Below are 24,216 nucleotides of genomic sequence, written 5' to 3' on the forward strand. Positions count from 1 at the left end.
AAGGCATCCCTTCCTTTCGATATCCCCCCCCCCCAGATAGCCTTCAAGTGCATTGCCATAATCATATAAACCAAACTAACCGTTTCCATATTAGATATAAAAGTTTGATAAGCTAAATTGAAAGATGCGGTTAATCTTAAAATTTTTCAAGGGAATTATTTATTATAATTTCAAGGGAGACAAGTATTTATAGCAATTAACCTTTTTAAAATTGTTTGAGAGGTTAAAAAATATATTATTGAATACTGTAAAGTGTGACTTCACTCAGTGCGGACCCTGCTATAGTACTGTTAGTAATTTGAGTAGTAAATTTCATTCAGTGCTTTTTCCTCTTTTATTTTCCATTCACTGTAGGTAAATAACCTAAGTATTATTGTTTTAACAAAATTTGATAGGGCCAAATTACAAATTTTTCTTTAGAAATAATGTTTCACTCCATGCAGATTCATTTAGTGTGGTACCAATTAATAGTTCTAAGTGAGGTATTCTTGTATTGTATCAGTACATATATTATACATATTTCTATATGTGTATCAATACAAAAACATCATTTTGCTCAAATTCAGGGAAACAAATATCCCATTTAATCTGCATGCAGATGATGCTTGTGAAAAACACTTTTGCATGCTGTTATAGTTGGCAAAGCCATTTGCTGAGCAGTTGATTCAGGTTTCATTTTGATTATAAAGTATCTTTGTGGAATTGGGGTACTGTATCTGTTGATTCAAATATTTTCTTGAGGGATTCTTTGTAGGAAGAGAGTTGTGTGTATTTCTTGAAATTCAGTCTTCAGCTTATCCTTTATCAAAATAGGATGGAGTTGAGTATACGATTGTTATATTATTGTGCATGCCATAAGGTTTGGCTAATGAGAGATATTCCTTATGACTGTATCCATGATTCTATTGATATGTGATTGTATGCTTGGATAGAAGTTAGCAACATTTTACATTTTAATGGAAAAAATACAGAAAACATTCTATTTAATATTAATACAAAAAACTTATGGAAGTAGTTTACTAGATTCTGTTCCCCTTCTTCCCACAAATTTCTTTTGATTTTAATTCAAAAACAGAATGAAAGAAAATATTATTTTCTCTCTTTTTTCTTACTTCCTTGTATGAAGAAAAGCAAGTATTGTAAATAATGAATGTGACAAATTCCAGGTATCATATTTTAACAAAAATATCCATTTCAGCTGCTCTTGAAACCTTAGAACGATATTTTTGCGTGACATCTTTATGTACAAAGCAAATAAAGGACCGTTTTTTGCCAAAAAGGATTGTAAAATGGACTTGGAAGAGATTTGTTCTTCACATTTGTACATACATATATACCTTGCATAACTGAGAAACGAGTAGCCATAGAACATTGAAATTTTGTATATCAGACTGCCATTTAGTTGTGCACCTTCCTTTTTCATTGCAATTGGCTGCACCAATCATATACAGTACAAAGTCCGAAATCCGGACGTCCAAATATCCGGAATGATCTAAAATCCGAACCTCAAAACCGCCAACAATGTTTTTCTCGTAGGCTTTACGCATGCGCCATTGATTCCCCATCCATGCATAATAAAACATCCGGAGAGTCCCAATTCTTAATTTTACTTTGACACTAAATAAAATACCTTGTTATTGAAAAAACAATCATTTTGGCATGAATTTGTACGATCAGTAAATTGGCTCCATTGCTGCGTATCTCCTTGGCACACAATTCAAACCGAAACATTCCACATATATATATCTTTAATCTGATGCCAACCTGGTGAATCCTTATTATTATATGAGGGTTGGAACTTTAATAGTGGCAACACAGCTGAAAAAATGCTATGCAACAAAACCAAAGAATATCGTGTATAACACACACAAACTACATACCTACCTTACCTCTCAGCAAAAAGACTTGTCCTGCCTACGTCACGCGCATGCGGAGTGACGCGAAGAACGGATCCTTGTATTAGCTCACGGTCTAAAGTAGGTGTTGTCAGGATGTTTTCAAAACAAGAACAACAATGTTGGATAAAAATTGAATGTGCCAGAGGTCGTACAGCACGACAGTGTCATCAAGGGCTTCAAGAGGCTTGCGGGGAATCTGCATTGCCTTACAGAACCATAGCAAGATGGGTGAAAGCATTCAATGAAGAACGGCAAAACGTGGCAGACATGCTGCGGCCAGGTCGTCCAAGTGTCAGCGATGCAGACGTGCAAGCTGTTGCCGCACTAATGGACAGTGATCGCCGTCAAACAATTCGTCAGCTGGCCGGACAAACAGGATTAGCGCATACGACTGTGCTGCACATTCTGAAGGAACGCCTGTCAGTGAGAAAAACTGCTTCACGATGGGTTCCACATCAATTGACGGAAATGCAGAAATGGCTACCATACGATGCTGACCCAAACCCACCTGGAGTGCTATGAGCGCGAAGGAGATGCTTTTTTACGCCGTATCATTACGCTGGATGAGACTTGGGCCCGATCGTACCAGCCAGAACTCCTCTCATTTTGCATGACAATGCTCGGCCACATGCAGCAGAAGCTGTGACTGATTTGTTCAAGCAATGGGGCTGGGAAGTGCTTTACCATCCACCATACTCCCCAGATCTAAGCCCTTGTGACTATGACTTAATTCCTAAGATGAAGGAACCACTTTGTGGCACTCACTTCCAAACTGTTCCTGAGATTCTTGTGGCAGTAGACCGGTCCATTCAAACTATCAACAAAACAGGTGCTGCTACAGGTATTCTGCGACTTCCACATCGTTGGAAACAGGTTATACACAATGCTGGCAACTATATTGAAGGACTGTAAAACATGGTGACATGAATCACTTTTGTATTCCTTAGTTCCAACCCTCGTACTTTCCTTTCATCATCACATGTTTATCAAAACATGGCAACTTGAATAATGACTTATGTAATGATGCCTAAACAATTTTTTATGTTAGTAATTTAATAAAGGAGTATGGTTTACTTTTATGTTGACATTACGCTCGGCGATAATTGCAGATTTAAGTTAAATGCGCTAAAAAATGTTGACGAGGAAAAAATCACCAAAATTTTTTTTCCATATGTTAAAAATAGATTTTGTTGATAATACTCTTAGACCCAAAGATTACATTTAGGGCATTTGAATTAAGAATAACTGATTTGTTATTCACATAAACCCAGAACCAGCGTCAGGGCTTGTATGGCCACACCGAATCGCAGAATTTAGGACCTACAGAGACTGCACTGCATCAGGCGGTAAGATATCTAGCGCCATGGGAATTTGTTTATTCAGAACTCTGATAAGCCTTAACTATGTGCAAGAAATAGACATAAGTATAATAAATAACTAATACAATTCAGGCTTAATTGCCTCAGTGTGCAATAGAAGCAAGATAAAATTTAATAGAACAACTTGTCGTTAGTCACCAAGCTCATGATGCTTAGCCAAACATGTATAGTGAAGGATAGCTGCTAATTTTAAAGGTTTTCGGATATCACAAAAGTAAAATTTTCCAATTAATGGATTTTGTAAAGAAACGCGGAGAAGTAATAAATGAAGATGATGTAAAAGAAGTTTTTCATTGCGATGACAATGCTTCTCAATCATCAATTAATTAATGAATGGCAAAATTTGTTGTATGGTCTAGATCAAGAAAATACCGCTTCCGATAGTGAAGAAAGTGACAGAGAAGTTACTGAAAACGAGAATATTTTGATTGACAAGTTAGTCGGAATTCTCGAAACGGCAGTTACAGGGCTTCAACAATGTAACTAAGCAAGAGATTATGTCTGTCTACAGAATTAAAGAGGAAGTATTATCAGAAAAAATGAAGCAATTTAAACAACTTACATTGAAAGAAATGTTTAATAATGTAAGCGAATAAATATTAAGCTTTTTTTTTTTTTGTAAATTTTGATACCCTTTAGATCATAATACTTCATTATTTCAAAAATCATGATTTCATATTTTTTATAATTTCTACATGCGATCTTACTAGATTTAAACTGATGATCTAATATCTGGAATCGCCAAAGTTTTGATTTTGGACTTTGTATTGTATATATATCATTGTATTACCTGGCTTGGTGAGTTTGGTGTTTTTATTCTTATATGTTGGTAAATTGTGCATTTTTTGCTTTTAAAAGTGACTGAATTATGTGGTTTTTGTTCCAGTTAAAGCTTTTATGCCTTTATTTAATCTGCATGCAATTGTAGAATTGTCAACAATTTAATAGTTTAAGTGGCAAGTTAAGCCTAATGAGCATTCATTTGTTTACATTTGAAACTCTGTAAAATAGTGAATTCAGTTTCTGCATCTTCATTGTTTTTTTTTACTGAGTGGGACCAAAAGTAAACTTTCAGTTTTCTGCATCGAAAAATCTGCCTTCTTGCCCCCAGGCCGAAATGCTCATTTTTGCATAGAAACTAGTTTTAATTGTAAAATTGGTTTTTTAACTGCATCTAGTGTTTTACAAATTTTTCTGCATTTTACAAATTTTAATGAATATATTTTAAGCTTTTATGCATTTTTGCTTTCCCACGAAGTGAGAAATGAATTGATTGAATGAGAAATATATGTTTACAAAATTCGAGAAAATAGATTTAAATAAAATGCAAAAAATGTGTATAATTTAATAGGCCATACAGCTATGCTCTAACTAGACAGCTCTGATGCAAATGTAATTACAGTTCAGTGACGTAAATATTCAATACTGAGTGTGAACGATGTGCCTCACCAGCTTTTGCGATGACTAAATGATGGTTATGCATATTATGTAAATATCCCCCCAAAAGACAATAACTCGGTGACTTTCTAAAATTTCATTAAAGATATTTATCTACGCATACTTGATATTAATGCTTCTCAGTTGTGGAAAGCGATGAAACCGGTGATAGTGAGCTATATGTCAAGTCCCTCTGTCTACAACTCTGGATGATACATGCATTTATCTAATATTAATTTGAAGGATATTTGTAGAACTTCACCATATGTATTGTATTTCCCATTTTTAAATATATATATAATTTTTCTTGAATACAAAACTCTTTGAATAGTGTAAAATATTGATATAAGTTTTACATTGACTAAAGAAATGTAGTTAATTTTTAACAGTGTAAGTATTACCCCATTTTTTTCATTGAAACACATAGATAGTATAAAAATGTGTTTAATTTATAAACATTAATCTCTTTAAAAAAATTAAGAAATTAATCAATTGAAATGGTGAACTAAAAATCAGACGTTTTTATGAAATGTGTCTCATTTATTAATTCAACAATGATTTTTTAACAAAATGTAAAAGGCTTTATGTACAATTTAGAATATATAGCATTAAACATGGATCTTGATGAGAAATATAAAAATATTTTATGTACAATTAAGCAATATGTATTATGTCTGGGAATATAAGCAATAAAAAAATTAGTAATTCCATTTAAGTTTCGCATCAGGGTCTCTTGAAATTCTTCCACTAGCTAGCAAATTTAATGCTTTTGGGAATATTTTGTGTTCCAGTACTTTAACCTTTTCTTGCAATGTTTTTTCTGTATCAGTGCTATTTACACGTACTGCAGCCTGTTCTATTATAGCTCCAGCATCAACTTCAGGCTGTGAAAAGAAAAAGACCTTAGACATGCACCTTTATTTTAGAATGTACGAGGGCTATCCAGAAAGTAGATTACGTTTTGGAATAAAAAAATAAACAAAGTATAGGAAACAAATTTTATTATATACAGATGAAAGCCACACTCAAATACTACTTTTCTACATAGTCACCATACAAATTAAGGCATTTATCGTAGCGATGTACGAGCTTGGAAATTCCTTCGTCGAAAAATTCGGCCGCCTGCGCCTTCAACCACTTCTTCTTGCAGCTGTGCGTCGTCATCAAAACGCTGCATAGCCAGCCACTTCTTCATTGCTGGGAATAGGTGGAAGTCGCTCGGTGCCAGGTCGGGACTGTATGGCGGATGAGGAAACAACTCCCACTTAAAAGATTCAAGAACTTTACGAGTGACATTTGCCGTGTGGGGCCGGGCGTTGTCGTGAATCAACAAGATCTTAGAGCTCAACATTCCTCTGCGCTTGTTTTGAATTGCTCTTCTGAGTTTTTGGAGAGTTTGGCAATACCTTTGAGAGTTTATTGTAGTGCCTCTTTCCAGGAAGTCCACCAAAATTACACCTTTTCTGTCCCAAAAAACAGTCGCCATCATCTTCCTTGCCGACATTGTTTGCATGCATTTCTTGGGTTTTTGGGGAGAACTTGTGTGCCCCCACTGCATTGATTGCAATTTCGTTTCACAGTTCACATGTTTCACCCATGTTTCGTCACCAGTAACGATGCGATCGAGTAAAGAGTCACCATCCTTATGGTAAGCGTCCAAAAAGTTCAACGCTGCAGCCATTCGCTGATTTTTGTGGTCCTCTGTCAAGATTTTTGGAATCCATCTTGCACAAAACTTGTGGTAACCAAGCTTTTCGCTGATGATTTCGTGCAACAAACTTCGCGAAATTTGTGGAAAACTCAAAGAAAGTTCCGTTATTGTGAAATTTCGATTTTCACGGACTTTAGCATCGACTTTTTCGAGAAGTTCGGCGGTCACTATGCTGGGTCTCCCACTTCGATCTTCGTCGTGAACATTGGTTCGGCCATTTTGAAATCTTATGACCCACTGACGCACTCCACCTTCAGTGATAATGTTGTCCCCATACACTTCACGAAGCTGCCGATAGATTTCTATCGGTTTACAGTTTTTTGCAGTCAGAAACCTTATTACTGAGCGCACCTCGCAGCTCGCGGGATTTTCAATTAACGCAGACATTTCAAACCGTCACAGTATCTGAACGGAGCACAGCACGAACCTCTCACTAGCACGGCTAGATGCAGACTGAGCTGCGCAACGCTTTGACCCCAAGATGGCCGCGCTAGCCCCGCCCCTAGCGGACACAGACGGAAACGTAATCTACTTCCTGGATGGCCCTCGTATTTCATCACATATTTAATAAAAATATCTGTTACCATAGATATTTTTGTGCAGCTCTAAATCCTAGAAAATAAAATTTTATTTCGAACATTTAGATAAATCTGTATTAAATCACTGTACAATTCAGACAATAATTATTACGATAAAACAGTTAAAATTTTAAACATCTATATATTTACATAAAATAGAAATACTTTAATTGGACTAATTTATATTTAAATTTCTGTTATAAATATATTCCAATTTCTAATTACTAGAGCTATTTAGTCAGTCCTACAATCAGTTTATTCAGAAGATCAGTAGCATATGATCAGAATAAATGTATATTAATCATTACCTCAACAAAATGGACTGTGCATCCTGTGATCTTAGTACCGGTACTGAGAACTTGTTTATGGGCATTCATTCCTTTAAATGCAGGCAGAATAGCAGGATGTACATTCAGTAACTTTCCTTGCCACAACTGAACAAATTCTCCTAAAAGAATGCAAAAGATTTAAATACAGCATTAAATTCATTAATCAATCCATAAACTGAATTAATATAGGGTAATAATAATAATAATAATATTTGAACATCTGTACATTTGAACGTGATCATAAAGCACTAAACTTATTAATCGGTCTATAAACTAAAAGTATATAGAACTCAAAAAGAAGAAAAAGTTATGATATTAAATATATTTTGAATGATTGGTCGTAGTACTATAACAGTCTTCTCATGTGCAATATGACTGTTAGCCAGTTTCCCTTTGAAAGACCTCCCCTTAGGCAGATAGCCCTCGTATACTTTGCCGTAATCTAAATAATCTATCTGCAGCACCATAAATCAGATGCAAGAAAAGAATAAAATAAGAAAGGCTTTCAGAAAGTGATGCATTTTAATAAAAATATACAAAAGCCAAATTTATACACAAATCTTTAAAAAAGAAGTTCTAATTTATAAATTGTTCTTCATCCTAATGAAGATCAGTTTTTAAAAATATTGAATTCTGTGATTTAAAAATAATGTAATCCGACCCATTTTCACTGAAAAAAAAAAATTTCAAAAATGTCAATCATGGCTACCATATAAAAATTTGTTAGATTTAGGGGGGGGGATTGAAAGAAAAATTTGGTTGATAAAATTTTAAAAGTAAAGCCATAAAAGAGCTTTGAAGCATTATACCTTCTGATACATTATTAAATAAAAGGACTCCTCCATTTTTTTTTTTTTTTTTTTTTTCAGATTTGGGCGTTTTTAGCCTAAAAGGGATATAGTCCCAAATGGGATATAAGCTTTGAAAAGGCATTTTGCGTTACATTACTGTTAAGTCACTTTTCAAATTGTTGCCCTGTGTTATGTTAAAGAATTTAAATAATGAAGAATATGCAGTTTTTTCACATTGTAAAAAAAGCAATAGTTCTTAAAGTCATCAACTTTTGAATTAAATAGTCCTCCATCTGAACACGGGCACGTGGAAGGCCGAATTTTGAATTCATTTTATTATCTATTTCATATTTTGCAAAACTTTAATGAACTTATTAAGAAACTCAATGATTTCAAAGTGAGCAGTGGCAACACTATATGGAAAAAAGCATTTCTATCTCCAGCATGCGAGACTGTCTATTGGAATGTCTATTGGAAATTCTAAAGATATGCTGTTTTTAAATATTTTGTGATTTTGCTATTGAATTGAATTTTATGGGGTGTAAGCACCAAAGACATGATATTTAATAAATAAAGTAAACACAAAAAACATTAAATTTTGCATCTAATGGTTCTATGAGACTAAAGGTGCATTCAAAAAGATAATAAGAGGTTTTGTAAACAATAACAACATTTATTTACAAGAAAATATATGAAAATTTCAATCAATTATAGATATATTATTATGCTTCTCTGCCTTCCATGTCTTACAGATTTAGTATCCTGCCTGCCACTGACTATTGGGACAAACACAGCACCCTCTAGTCAGAATGACGCTGGAAATATGTAATATTCCCCACCTGAACTCACTTGAGTTCACTTACTATTGAATTCTAACTAAATTTACATTCAGGAACCATTTAAAATTAGAAGAATAAAAATATAAATAGCATATTATATCAAATACAAAGTTTCAAAATTATTCAGTCACTTGACATACAAAAACAAATTACACTTTTAACTTCCAAAGGAAATTGTTCAAATATCAAGCCTTAAAATATAAGCACAATTAAACTATTATTAATACACAGATAGAACATTTAAATTTTCATTCTTATGTTTTATTACTGGTAAAGACACCAACCTTTTACCAATAAGAAAATGAGATGGGGTGAGTGGAGAGGGTTCTGAGGGTTCGTTGTACAGATACGTGATAGGCCTGGAATTAACCAGAGCTTCAATTTCCAAAAAAACAATTTCCAATTCCTTCAAAGAGAGAGAGGATCATCCAACAATTTTCTTTAAGCAGGTTTTAACCGTTTGTATCTATCTCTCCCAGAAACCTCCCCACCATGGACTTTTTTCAACTATAAAATTCCAAACTATACCTTTAGAAGAAAACAAATTTTTAACTTGATCATTATCTATCTGATTCCACCATTTTTTCAATTCACAATTTGCTTTTTAAAAAGCTTTGGCATTATCAGAATATATAGTGGAACATAATCCTCGACGAGAAACAAATCGTCGGAATCCTAACAAAAAAGAATGAGCACTTGATCCATGTGAACTGATTAGTCCCTTTGTAATCACTGTGAAAATTCTTCTGCAAGAGATGTGGGAACGTTGTCTACAATGGGATGAAGATTTGCCAAGTGACCTACAAAATAAATGGAGAACCTGGTGTTCTTAACTTTCTGAACTTGAATCAGTATCTATTGAAAGAAGGTTTTTTGAAAGTTTAGAAATAAGTGAAGTTTCTCTTCATGTGTTTTGTGACGCCAGCCCCAAGGCTATGGGGCTGTTGCAGTCCTAAGGTACGTGAATTACAATGGCCAAATAAAAGTGAGTTTTATGATGTCAAAAAGTAAGGTTGCTCCTTTAAAAACTTTGACTCTTGCAAGATTAGAGTTAATGGCAGCACTCCTTTTCTCTGCACGTTTAGGAAATTATTTACAAGGTCTATTTCCTAATTTCGTGAAACAAATTTTCTTTTGGAGCGACTCAAATCGTCCTTCATTGGTTGAAAGGATCTTCTAAACAATGGAAACCATTTGTCGCCAACAGAGTAGCTCAAGTGCAGTCGCTGACTCTACCAGAGTGTTGGAACCATTCCAGTGGCTCCGACAATCCTGCAGACCTTACTACTAGAGGAGAATCGGCTAGGAGGATTCTTACAAGTTCTCTGTGGTGGTCAGGCCCTGTTTGGTTGTCTAAACCGCTTTACTCATGGCCTCTTCAAGAATCACTACATCATTTTAATGACATCTGTCATGAACGCGTTATAGTGAAAAAGCGACGGACTGCACTGTTTAATTCCATGGTAACCAGTTCAGCTAATGGAAACTTACCTATATCATCGTTACTGGACGTTAATGAGTTCAGTGAAATAAGTAGATTACTACGTGTTACTGCTTGGATTAAAAGGTTTGTGTACAATTCTAAACCTAATTCTACAAAATTAAATGGACCTATATGTGCTCCAGAGCTCGAGCAAGCTTTGCGTTTTTGGATCAAAGCTACTCAATTCAAATATTATAGTACAGAAGTTACCCAACTTCTTTCTAAAGGAACTATCGATAAGAGTTCACACATATTTAATTTGAATCCTGAACTTGATGATAACTTACTTTGTTTAAAGGGACGTTTACAGTTTTCAAGTAACGATGTGCGAGCCAAACATCCTTGGCTTCTTCCATCTAATGATAAATTTGTTGAACTACTTATCTGTGATTCTCATACTAAAATGTGCCATTTAGGTGTTGCTGCAACTTCAAAACATTTACGAGAACAGTTCTGGATTGTTAAAGGTCGTAATTTTGTGAAAAAAAGTGTTAAATAACTGTCTGATTTGTAGACGATTCAAAGTGAAATCTGGAATGCAGGTGGAACCATTAATGGTTCTGTGAGACTAAAGGTGCATCCAAGAGATAATAAGAGGTTTTGTAAACAATAACAATATTTATTTACAAGAAAATATATGAAAATTTCCATCAATTAAGAGATATATTATTAGGCATCGCTGCCTTCCATGTCCTACACCTTTAGTATCCTGCCTGCCACTGACTATTGGGACAAACACAGCGCCCTCTAGTCAGAATGACACTGGAAATATGTAATACTCCCCACCCGAACTCACTTGAGTTCACTTACCATTGAATTTTGACTAAATTTATATTCAGGAACAATTTAAAATTACAAGAATAAAAATATAAATAGCATATTATATCAAATACAAAGCTTCAAAATTATTCTGCACTTGTCATACAAAAACAAATCAAACTTTTAACTTCCAAGGAAAATTGTTCAAATATCAAGCCTTAAAATATAAGCACAATTAAACTATTATTAATGCACAGACAGAACATTAACAGGTTGCAACTCAATTAAACTAACACAATTAATTCCAAACTATACACAAGTTGTACTGAGCGTTTTATTTGTCCTTCAGGAGTCTCTGAATAAGAAGAGAACGAACTTTTCCATCTCCTCCTGGATATAGCTCTAAACATTTTCCCATCATCCACATATTTCTGGGATAACGCTCATCATTAATCAAAACAATATCATTCACTTTAAATGAAACTATTTTACCTGGTTGTGGAGAAATATAAGCTGGTCTTAGATTAAGTAAATATTCCTTTCTCCACCTGTTCCAGAAGTGATTCAAAAGTGTTTGCTGATATTTATATTTCTTTACCAAAGAATTCCTATTAACATTAAAATTTTCATTTTTATGTTTTATTACAGGTAAAGACACCAACCTTTTACCAATAAGAAAATGAGATGGGGTGAGTGGAGAGGGTTCTGAGGGTTCGTTGTACAGATACGTGATAGGCCTGTGATTAACCAGAGCTACAGTTTCCAATTCCTTCAAAGAGAGAGAGGATCGTCCAACAATTTTCTTTAAGCAGGTTTTCACCGTTTGTATCTGTCTCTCCCAGAAATCTCCCCACCATGGACTTTTTTCAACTATAAAATTCCAAACTATACCTTTAGAAGTAAACAAATTTTTAACTTCTTTTTAACAAATTTTAAATCAATCCGATTCCACCAAAGTAACAAATTTTAAAGCTATCCGATTCCACCATTTTTTCAATTCACAATTTGCTTTTTTAAAAGCTTTGGCATTATCAGAATATACAGTGGAACATAATCCTCGACGAGAAACAAATCGTCGGAATCCTGACAAAAAAGAATCAGCACTTACGTTAAGAACTACTTCTAAGTGGATACCTCTTGTCACTGCACAGCTGAATATAAGTAAATAACACATTGAATTAAAATTACGAATAAAAAAATGGTTCGGCAAAATCCACACCGCATATATCAAATGGTGGATGCTCTTGAATTCTGTCAGGCGGTAAAGGGGCAACCACCTGCATTCCAGATTTCACTTTGAATTGTCTACAAATCAGACAGTTATTTAACACTTTTTTCACAAAATGACGACCTTTAACAATCCAGAATTGTTCTCGTAAATGTGTTAAAAGTTGCAGCAACACCTAAATGGCACATTTTAGTATGAGAATCACAGATAAGTAGTTCAACAAATTTATCATTAGATGGAAGAAGCCAAGGATGTTTGGCTCGCACATCGTTACTTGAAAACTGTAAACGTCCCTTTAAACAAAGTAAGTTATCATCAAGTTCAGGATTCAAATTAAATATGTGTGAACTCTTATCGATAGTTCCTTTAGAAAGAAGTTGGGTAACTTCTGTACTATAATATTTGAATTGAGTAGCTTTGATCCAAAAACGCAAAGCTTGCTCGAGCTCTGGAGCACATATAGGTCCATTTAATTTTGTAGAATTAGGTTTAGAATTGTACACAAACCTTTTAATCCAAGCAGTAACACGTAGTAATCTACTTATTTCACTGAACTCATTAACGTCCAGTAACGATGATATAGGTAAGTTTCCATTAGCTGAACTGGTTACCATGGAATTAAACAGTGCAGTCCGTCGCTTTTTCACTATAACGCGTTCATGACAGATGTCATTAAAATGATGTAGTGATTCTTGAAGAGGCCATGAGTAAAGCGGTTTAGACAACCAAACAGGGCCTGACCACCACAGAGAACTTGTAAGAATCCTCCTAGCCGATTCTCCTCTAGTAGTAAGGTCTGCAGGATTGTCGGAGCCACTGGAATGGTTCCAACACTCTGGTAGAGTCAGCGACTGCACTTGAGCTACTCTGTTGGCGACAAATGGTTTCCATTGTTTAGAAGATCCTTTCAACCAATGAAGGACGATTTGAGTCGCTCCAAAAGAAAATTTGTAGGAATAATAGGAATTCTTTGGTAAAGAAATATAAATATCAGCAAACACTTTTGAATCACTTCTGGAACAGGTGGAGAAAGGAATATTTACTTAATCTAAGACCAGCTTATATTTCTCCACAACCAGGTAAAATAGTTTCATTTAAAGTGAATGATATTGTTTTGATTAATGATGAGCGTTATCCCAGAAATATGTGGATGATGGGAAAATGTTTAGAGCTATATCCAGGAGGAGATGGAAAAGTTCGTTCTCTTCTTATTCAGAGACTCCTGAAGGACAAATAAAACGCTCAGTACAACTTGTGTATAGTTTGGAATTAATTGTGTTAGTTTAATTGAGTTGCAACCTGTTAATGTTCTGTCTGTGCATTAATAATAGTTTAATTGTGCTTATATTTTAAGGCTTGATATTTGAACAATTTTCCTTGGAAGTTAAAAGTTTGATTTGTTTTTGTATGACAAGTGCAGAATAATTTTGAAGCTTTGTATTTGATATAATATGCTATTTATATTTTTATTCTTGTAATTTTAAATTGTTCCTGAATATAAATTTAGTCAAAATTCAATGGTAAGTGAACTCAAGTGAGTTCGGGTGGGGAGTATTACATATTTCCAGTGTCATTCTGACTAGAGGGCGCTGTGTTTGTCCCAATAGTCAGTGGCAGGCAGGATACTAAAGGTGTAGGACATGGAAGGCAGCGATGCCTAATAATATATCTCTTAATTGATGGAAATTTTCATATATTTTCTTGTAAATAAATATTGTTATTGTTTACAAAACCTCTTATTATCTCTTGGATGCACCTTTAGTCTCACAGAACCATTAATGGTTCCACCTGCATTCCAGATTTCACTTTGAATCGTCTACAAATCAGACAGTTATTTAACACTTTTTTTCACAAAATGACGACCTTTAACAATCCAGAACTGTTCTCGTAAATGTTTTGAAGTTGCAGCAACACCTAAATGGCACATTTTAGTATGAGAATCACAGATAAGTAGTTAACAAATTTATCATTAGATGGAAGAAGCCAAGGATGTTTGGCTCGCATATTGAAACTGTAATTGAAATCGCACTTGAAAACTGTAAACGTCCCTTTAAACAAAGTAAGTTATTATCATCAAGCTCAGGATTCAAATTAAATATGCGTGAACTCTTATCGATAGTTCCTTTAGAAAGAAGTTGGGTAACTTCTGTACTATAATATTTGAATTGAGTAGCTTTGATCCAAAAACGCAAAGCTTGCTCGAGTTCTGGAGCACATATAGGTCCATTTAATTTTGTAGAATTAGGTTTAGAATTGTGCACAAACCCTTTAATCCAAGCAGTAACACACAGTAATCTACTTATTTCGCTGAAGTCATTAACGTCCAGTAACGACGACATAGGTAAGTTTCCATTAGCTGAACTGGTTACCATGGAATTAACCAGTGCAGTCCGTCGCTCTTTCACTATAACGCGTTCCTAATAATAAAAAGAGAAAAAAAGTTTTGTAAAGCCACCTTAGTAAGAAAACTAAACATTGATTTAATGAACTAATAAAAAGACCAGAAAAAAACAGAAAAATGTATGCCAGCACTTAATACTGCATTAGGAATTCTAAACATAAACTGCTTTTATAATCATTGTGGATGACAATACAGTATGGTAAAGATTTTTTCAAAATTTTATTTAAAGTTTTTTAAAATAAAATATAATGTTGAAACAATCTTTTGCACTTATATTTATTTGATAAACAGACAAATTATCTGAATTTTGATGTTTATATTTTTTCAACCATTTGACACAATAGAATTGTTGAAAATAAAAGAGTGATTCTTCATTTCATTGAATAATTTGATTAATAATATGTCATCAAGACTAAAATGATGAAAACAAATTATAAAATAATCTTTAAAATTCAATAAGTAATTAATGAACTAAAAGGAGAAATATTATTTATCATATTTTATGATGGGAAAGAGAGATATAATAATTATTTCTCTTTATAAAATTCATTCACAATTTTATGTTACGAATTAAAAAAAAAGGATGCCTAAATAATGAAATATAATTGTATTCTTAGAAGCCATGATGTTTATAAATTTATCAGGGGTGCCTTATGGGTGCAGGTAGCAATGATTTTCTTTATTTTCCAGAAAAGAATTATGTTTCTAAATATAAAGTGTTTGGTATATAAAAATGATTTCATCATTTAGTTTTAGCACAAATGGAGGAAAAATTATTTTACTTTTCTCTTAAGTGTATGAGCATTGTTAAAATGAAGTGTGCGAAATAAAAAAATAAAATAAAATCCCCATATTTGCAGTACTGTAAATATGTGTTTGTATTATGGAGAGGGGAAGATAAGCCTGGATTTTTTTATTAGCTCTGTAAGGTTCCTTTATGTTAATTTAACGAGTTATGATGATTTAGATCTTTATTGTCATTTCTCTTTTATGTTTTCCTACCTGAATGCAAATTTAGTTTCAGAGTATTTAAGCTGAAGTTTTTGAATTTGTAAGTCGGAGCATGGTTCTGCTTCTCAAGGCCATGTTGGTAGGTTTTGCTAGCTCAGTATAATCTTAATTGTATGATTCAATTTGTCAACATTTAAATTGTTATACTGGTGAGAAGTTTTGAGCCAACTTCACATTAAATCATTTGTGTAGCCTTTAGCTACTAGACTTACTTTTTAATATTGAATCTGACTGTTACTTAAGTTTCACTGCCACAAGTGGTGGTTGACTTCTAAACACAATCCATGTGTTTATGTTCAAGTTCTGATTTAATAAAAAGTTAAAAAAAAAAAAAAAAAAAAAAGAAAGAAAGAAAGAAAACCTTCCCAAGACTCTGCTGTTAACTTCAGATTCAGTCATAATTCGCTTCTAGTCTGCTAGGTTACCAGAGAACACCAGACTCTGTAGCGTAATCAATTTTTGATTATTCTACAAGTTGTGGTTTCAGTTTGAAAAAAGATTATTGAAGTATTGTATTTACTTAAAGATAATGTGAAGAACTGATTCACAACACTCAAGACTTACTTGAAAGAATTCTCATAAAACCAGCCAGGCAAACAATTTCTACTCCATATTCTTTAAGAACTGAATGAACTGCCATATCAAATTCCACTCTTGATTTGTATAATTTATGGCTTAAAACCTAAATATTAAAAAATATATATATACATATATATGGTGAAAATTTTGAGTTTAACATAGATGATGATACAGCTTTTATAGTTTTATATAATGAAGATGCTATCATAGCTGGTTTATACAGTTTTGTAGTAAATAATGCTACTCCACTTTTTTTTTTCAAAATAGCATTATTGAAGCCAACATACACAACTAAAATCACTACAAGAGGCATTCAAGCCCAGATTTCACATATTTACAGCATAATTGGTTGATGTCAGAAGAGAGATAACAAACTACACCTTAATTTGATGAATGCAAGCATGAAAAGAGAAAAATGTGTTACTGATGTTTATTGATGTTAGATTAAGGATGGGGGAGTGGCTTATTTCTCAGTAAAGGACTTTATTTCTATTAGTTTATAACAGTTTTGGTTTGAATATTATTAGGCGAAAAACATAAGTTTGATTTTTGCTGTCATTTAAGTCTGGGATCCGAAGTCATTGGGACTTTGGATAACAATGATTTCAGATTCCGGTTTTATGGAATTTAGTTTATGAATTTAAGATTATTGTAGAAATTTTAAAATTGAAAATCTGGAATAGCTGTTTATAATATAATGAAACCTTTACAACCTTAAAGAAATCAAAATTGATCCCCTCACCCCGCAAAAAAGAGAGCGAGAGCTCAGTATTCATTTGTTTGTTTTATTAAACTTTTTTTGTAATATAAGTTATTTAAGTTGCTTCATTTTCCATGCTAGTACTTCAATTTTGTATACAGACATAATTTCTTGCTTAGTTACAAAGTTTCATTGTTCAAGTCCTGTAAATAGCTTGCTGAGAATTCCTACTATATTTTATCACATTGGAATACTTCTGTTATGTCATCTTCGTTTATTACTGCTTCTCCAGATTTCTTCACAAATTTCATTAATTGGGAAATTTTGCTTTTTGTTTGCAGCATCCAAAAACTTTCAAATTTGTGACTATCATCCTAAAGTTTATCAGGTGTGCGCTACACACTAATAGCAATGTATCATGTTTAAGGCTTATTTGTGCCCTGATGAAATAAATTCCCACTTATAGTAAAAAGGCGGTACTTTTCCATGCCATGTATTTTGGTGGGCTTTTTAATCATAAACAATATCTAGTTACAAGAACAGTTTATAGATGCCAAACCTATGCCAAAAAAAAAAAAAAAAAAAAAAAAAAGGCTTATCAAACAAAAATAAATTTTTCTTAATTCAAACAGCAATAAATGGCATATAAATATAATTTACAAAATCTATTTTTAGAACTTCTGTTAAATTTCTCCTCGTCAACAATCTTAACACTTTGCAATGAGGTAGGTTGGCTGAAGATTATACAGAGGCTGTTTGCAGATTTTTTAGATGATTTTGCTTTGCTGTTAAAAAAATCTTCCGCTTGAAAAAAATTCTTTTAAATGCAATTATATTTTTTAAAGTATAAATTATAATCTGCTACTTGACAGTTTTGTTTTCATGCAAAATGTTGCTTTTAAAGCAGAAATGGATGGAAGGCTATGTTTATGTTCTTTCTGAAGAAAATTATTCATATCCGCTATTACAAAATGTTGTGAAAGCCATGGTTTTTCGATACCTAAAGCTATAGGTAAATGCTGTCAACAATAAAAGAAAAAAAAAGGTCAAATTTTAGCTTCAAGTGGAAAATTTGTTCCAAATACGTATCAAAGGAGAAAACAGAATGTTTGGAATCTTGTAAACGTAAGATACTTAATGTTAAAAGAAAATCCGCCAAGTCAAAAGGTCACAATTGCAAAATCATTGAAATGCTGTGTCAACTGTAAATAAAATGATTAATGCTACTATGAATTTTGAAAAAGCAGAAAGACATAATGTGCATCATTTTTCTCCACGACATATTGCTGAATGAAGAATGTGCTGCAAAATTCTTTATGAGAAATATTTATCCAGATAAAAATGGAAAAATGTCGTCACAGAACAAGAATCTTGGGTGTATTTCAATGACTGCAGTAAAATATCCATTTTTTATCACAAAAGAGGAGAAAAAAATCTTAAAACATGTTTCAAGGCATCTAAAGAAAAGTTTTACTAAGGGATTAATGATTGTTGCTGGGTTTTCATATAACGGCAAATTAAAAATAAACAGCGAAGAAAAATGTTAAGATAAACTCCACATATTATCAAAAACATATTTTATATTCAATTTTCAAATATGAAATACATTCTTTTTACACACAGTGTGATCAATCAGTAGAACTGCATCAAGACAAAGCAAACATTATGTCAAAATCTACTGTTAATTTCCTGGGGGAAAAATGGAACAAGAAATGGGTATCAAGGCCATATCCTTCACTCAGATCCTTACTAAATTTCATATGTCACCAATGTATTTTTGCACTTTTGGACTTTTAAAAAGTGGGTTGTCCAAATGTTGACCTTCAACCACCTTAGACTTTGGAAAGCTGTTCGTGAGCAATAGGATAAACTACCTCTTTTGATACTATAAAAGGCTTTATTGTCTTAAAAAATGTGTGAACAGCCTCTGTAATCATTGCTAACATAAAATCAACATAAAAGGATACCAAGGTGTTTGGTGCTAATTTACTGATATTTAAACAAAAACTGTTTTGGATATTGCTGCAAAGTCATTTCGCAAGTTGCAGTCGATATTTGTGGTGATGAAAGCAAATGATAATAATAATAAAATGATTTGCAAGCTGGCATAAAGCAGTGATAAGCTGATAGAATGTTTTGGTTTGAAAGGTATGTCAAGCAATAAGGCAGCTGCAGAACCCAACCGTTGATCATACAAGACTTATGCTAATAAATGATTGTGTTTCTTCAACACGGAGGCATTTTATTTAGGGCTGAAGTGAAATTAACAATTAAGACCCTTTACATGCTTTATCATGAAAAAATATACTATATTGCTCATGTGTGAAGCATTAAACATATGCTACTCTCACAATTTAATTCTTTTTCCTTTTTGCAAAAAGTTTCTAAGGGGAAAAAAAATTCTGGTGGTCGTGCAGTCCAAATTTTTGACTTTGTATGTCAGATGCATTACCTAATCATATGATAGCCGTTAATTCTGAGATGATAATTTTTTAATATTTAGGATAGAAAAGAGAGCAGTTTAAAATGAAGACTTAAGGAGCTATTATACATATATTGAAATGAACAACGGATCAATAAAGAATAAACTTAATTCTATTTTTCATCTTTTTTTAAACATGGTTTAAAAAAATTATTTTAATCCAACATGGTTTAAACTGCACATTTTTAAAAATATGTAACTGAAGTTGATTGAGAAATAATTTTAGCTCAACAAGTTTATAAATGAATCATTCCATCTATGGTCAAAACTTTTGAAACGAAAGTACCTTTGATTATACACATTTGTGTACAAAAATCCTCTAACTATAAGTTATGCTAGCAAAACTACATAACACTCCATTTTGTGGTAAAATAATTATTTTTCTTTATTATATTCCAAAATATTCACTAAAATTCTTTTTCTTAATCATATCCCATAACCATACTTTAATCTTAAGTGCATTTAGAAAATATGTTTAAATTAATAATAAACGGGAAAATATAGTAAAAAATTAGTTGGCAATATAATAATATTTATGGAAAAAGCATATCAAATTTACTTCACACAAAATATTCTATTCAACACTGAAGCTGGAAGAACAAGAAAGAAAGATCATATAAATGTGAAAGTCACAGGTTCAACAATTATGGTGATAATATGCAAATGATTAAATTTTGAAAATAAAATATTCAAATAATCTCAAATTATTCAGTATGGAATATGACCACCATGCACAGAAGTACTACTATATGCATTTAGATGTCTTAGCATGCTATTGATGAGGTTCTGTTACTTTGTTAATCACTGTCTCAGGAATGTTCTGCCGTACTGTTAGCAATTGGGCCCATAAATCATTAAGATTGGTCTTTGACTCTTCATTTTACTCTAACTCACCAGTAATGTTCTTGACTGAACATAAACCTGAAGATGCAGCTGATCACAATGGCATGAACATGTGGATTAGCCTTCATATAATGGGGTGGGTGAAGAGACACATTGGATGGATGGATTATGACCTAATCAACATAACATTGCACTGTCAGCATACCAGAAAAGAAGCCTGAAACAGTTTATCTACTATACATTATTCCAAAAACAGAATCAGTAAATTCTTTTTTCTGATAAAAATGTGTTTATGCTGTTAGTCCTATGGCCAATCTCTGACCACCATTACTTCCAGGTAAGAAGCAAAGAGATAGAGACTATTGCTTCCAGTGGCGTAGCTAGTGTAAGGCAAGGGGGGATATCTGTTCCTGAGTGCAGCATCCAGGGAGTGCCAAATTGATGCTATGAAATTTTAGAATGAAATATTTTCCATTCTTGGCACATAGAAGGAGGCACAAAATCTTTAGTTGTTCCCCCGGCACTAAGAACCCTAGCTACAACTCTGGCAGAAGCAAAGAGGATAGTCTTCCACTTTAGCTTTTATTGCTGCCTGGATGCACTACTAACTTTAAGGTCAAGGAAATAGCTATTGGTTCATCTGGCTCATAAGCCAGTATTGTACAAGCACCTTCTGATAGTTAATGCTGAAACTGTAGGGTTTCTTGAGATCAGTTTGTGACATCCAAGTTTACAAGTAGGAAAGTAAGGATCACTGTGTACCATCTTTCAATTTGATGATCCATATGAATGGAAGTCCATCTCAGGCAACTGCTTACTATCATCTGAATTCATTGTTTTCCCCATTGGGATACAAAATATTGAACAGTGCTATATTTTGGCCTAAACTTGTGGTAATCCACTGCAGTAATAAATTAGCATCTCTTTAAGAATTTTGACCTTTTCTGTTTGCAATAGGTAATATAAGTGATATACTGACAAATTTGAGCTATTACAAGATAAAATCACAAGATTTAATCTGTCTTCACTTGAAGTCTCATGGCAGACAAAAAATTGCATTCGATCAAGCTTTTATACTATTTAAGGCTCCCTCATATACTGCCGACTGAATCTAGGCACTTGAAAATTTGCTCACGTTATTTATATTTTCTGTCCCTCCCCCAGTCCAGTTTGCTTGCTAATTTTTGGATCCTATCTACCATGTAAACACATAATGTATCTGTATTTTGTATTGAATCTCATTTTTGCTTCTAGTCTTCTTTTTTGCTCTATCTAAGTGCTTTTGCCCACAGGCTTTCTGCAGTTGAAATAATAATAAAAACAAAAGAAATGTAAATATGAATAGGTGTGCTTCATATAGATTATTTTACTTCGAACTTTTTTAAGAAACATAGTTTAGTAAATATGTTAAATATATATATATATATATTTAATATTGAAAAAGCTCCCTTTTTAAATCCCTGTTACTAATAAGAAAAAAATTATTATAATTATTATTGTTATTTTACAAAATCATGTAATCTTTCAAATTATTAAACAGGTAACAATTCCAAACATAATAACTCTTAAGTAATAATTTCATCTGATTTATCTTTGCCATTCATTCCTGCAGGAAAACTGCTAATGCTGTTCTGAAATAATGTTTCAACTTATTTTAACTTAGATAATATAAAAAAAAAAAAAAAAAAAAAAAAAAAAAAACACCTACTAATTACATTATGGAAGAAAAATAAATTACATTCTGTGCACTTTTACTAATATTTATTTCAACACTTAAGAATTTAAAAAAAATCTTATGATGGCTAATCACACATCTTTCAAATAAGGTGGAAACTAAGGCATGTTAAGGAAGAAGTATAATAATACAATTTTGTGCAGTATGAAGTATGTTACAGCATAATTTTGAAATCATTGTTATATATTTTCATTACAACTGCATACTGCAGAAATACATTTAAATTAAAAATTTAGACAAGCTTGAATACATATTATATTTTTCATCAATTATTTAAATTATAAGTTAGGATGCATATAATTTTCTAAGAAATACATTTACTTCATGAATATTTTACACACACACACACACACACAAAAAAAAAAAAAAAAAAAAAAAGAATCAATGAAAGTAAAATAAATAAATAAAAAAAAGAAACCAATCACGATGAAATAACTATTTCACCATGATTTAATATAATACCATTATACTTAGTATAAAATGTTAACTATAAATGTTTACTAATGTTTATTATATGTTTATTTCCTTGGAATTTTCTCTTCTTTCTCTGTAAAAGTATTTTATTAATTATCAAATGCTTTTATTATTGTACCACTGGCTAAATACAATTTGAGTCTCATCAGGTTACTTAAATAATCTGTTTGAATTATATTTTGTGCTATCAGCTAATTGCAATCTGATAATCAGATCATTTAAATCGTCTATTTTCATTATATTTTAAAGCATTAGTTTAAAAAGTCACTTAAATCATTGACCTGAGTTACATTTTGCACCATGAGCAAAATGCAGTATGATTCTCAGAAGTTCATTTAAATCATCTACTTGAATTATATCGAAACTTTGAATCATTAGTTAAATGCATTTGAATTGTCAAAGGTTCGCTTAAATACTTTACTTTTAATTACATTTTGCAAAGATCATTTAAATAATATACCTGAATTACATTTTGAACCATTAGTAAAATGCAATTTGATTTTTGAAAAAAGTCATTTAAATCATCTACTTGGATTATGTTTTAATTTTTTTTTTTTTTTTTTTTTTTTTTTTTTTACCTGAACCACCACTGAATCTTCATTGCCAAGATTAACTTGCTGTGCATCATTTTTGCACTTTTTATTTGCTAAATACAGTATTTTTCATTTAGATAATCTACTCAAAGAAATAACATTTATTTACATGTCCTTACTATATAGATATGTGATACTTTGTTTTCTAAATTGTATAGTAATGATATTTATTGTAAAGCAATGATTCATTGTAAATTCAATCATACAAAATACTGTGCTTACAGAAATAAGCATAGCTCTTAAGATGTTACCAGACAGGATGCCAAAAGGTAACTAGAAAATTTTCCTACAAACATGTTCTTTAACCCCTTAACTGCCGCGGAAAACGTACAAGATTCATTCCCCAGTGCCACGGTTTTTCACATATCCGCGCGTAGTTATGTGATTTATTAGGGGGAAAATAAGAGCAAGTTTTACTTTCTAAAAATTGTTTACTTTCACAAAATAAACAGTAAAAGAAAAAAAAATGAATGCATAAAATTTAATATTTTGAGTAAAAATATAATAAAAAGATGTAAGTATAATAAAAAGGATGTTTTTATAATAAAAAAAGTCCCTATAATGGGTTTTCGATCAATTTATTTTTAGACCAGTAAAGTGTAATATCATGTTTCAGTGTTATATACCTTGTGAAATCAGTATGCCTATAAAAACATATATTTCTTCTGAATTGGTTGAATGCCACGATATTGTTCTTGATTTTTCGTTTGCAAGGTGTTGTTGGTTCATATACTCGTCTACAAAACGGTTAGTTTCAGTAGCAATATAAAGCAAGAGCAGTTCATCAAAAAATAATTCAAAAAAGATAAATGGGTTTGAAACATCCGTTATATCTTTCTTTATTCCTGGAACCTACTACAAAAAGTAAACGAAAACGGAGGACACAGAATAAAAAAAAAATACGTTTTACTCAAACAACACTAGCCAATACCACGCAGTCATCACTTTCAGCACTTTAGACACATC

The 24,216-nt window shown here is 32.4% G+C and overlaps 1 protein-coding gene across 7 annotated transcripts in view; it reads right to left on the reverse strand.

The window, feature by feature from the left end:
* Positions 1 to 5,233: 5,233 nt before the first annotated feature.
* The window catches only part of Gart (trifunctional purine biosynthetic protein adenosine-3 Gart), a 117,187-nt gene continuing 98,204 nt past the window's right edge, over positions 5,234 to 24,216 (reverse strand). For 6 of the 7 annotated variants that reach the window (XM_085823795.1, XM_085823778.1, XM_085823796.1 and 3 more), the window contains 3 exons: positions 16,409 to 16,526; positions 7,312 to 7,451; positions 5,234 to 5,598 (listed from right to left, as the gene is read on the reverse strand). In XM_085823795.1, the coding sequence (XP_085679921.1) occupies positions 5,413 to 5,598; positions 7,312 to 7,451; positions 16,409 to 16,526 (444 nt within the window). In that variant the 3' untranslated portion in view covers positions 5,234 to 5,412. The remainder of the gene's footprint in view (positions 5,599 to 7,311; positions 7,452 to 16,408; positions 16,527 to 24,216) is intronic. The other variant, XR_015043043.1, reaches the window with a different exon arrangement.

The sequence above is a fragment of the Stegodyphus dumicola genome, chromosome 1 (assembly GCF_044657685.1).
Source record: "Stegodyphus dumicola isolate Sdum_Otavi_A_Nest chromosome 1, ASM4465768v1".
Taxonomy (NCBI): Eukaryota; Metazoa; Arthropoda; class Arachnida; order Araneae; family Eresidae; genus Stegodyphus; species Stegodyphus dumicola.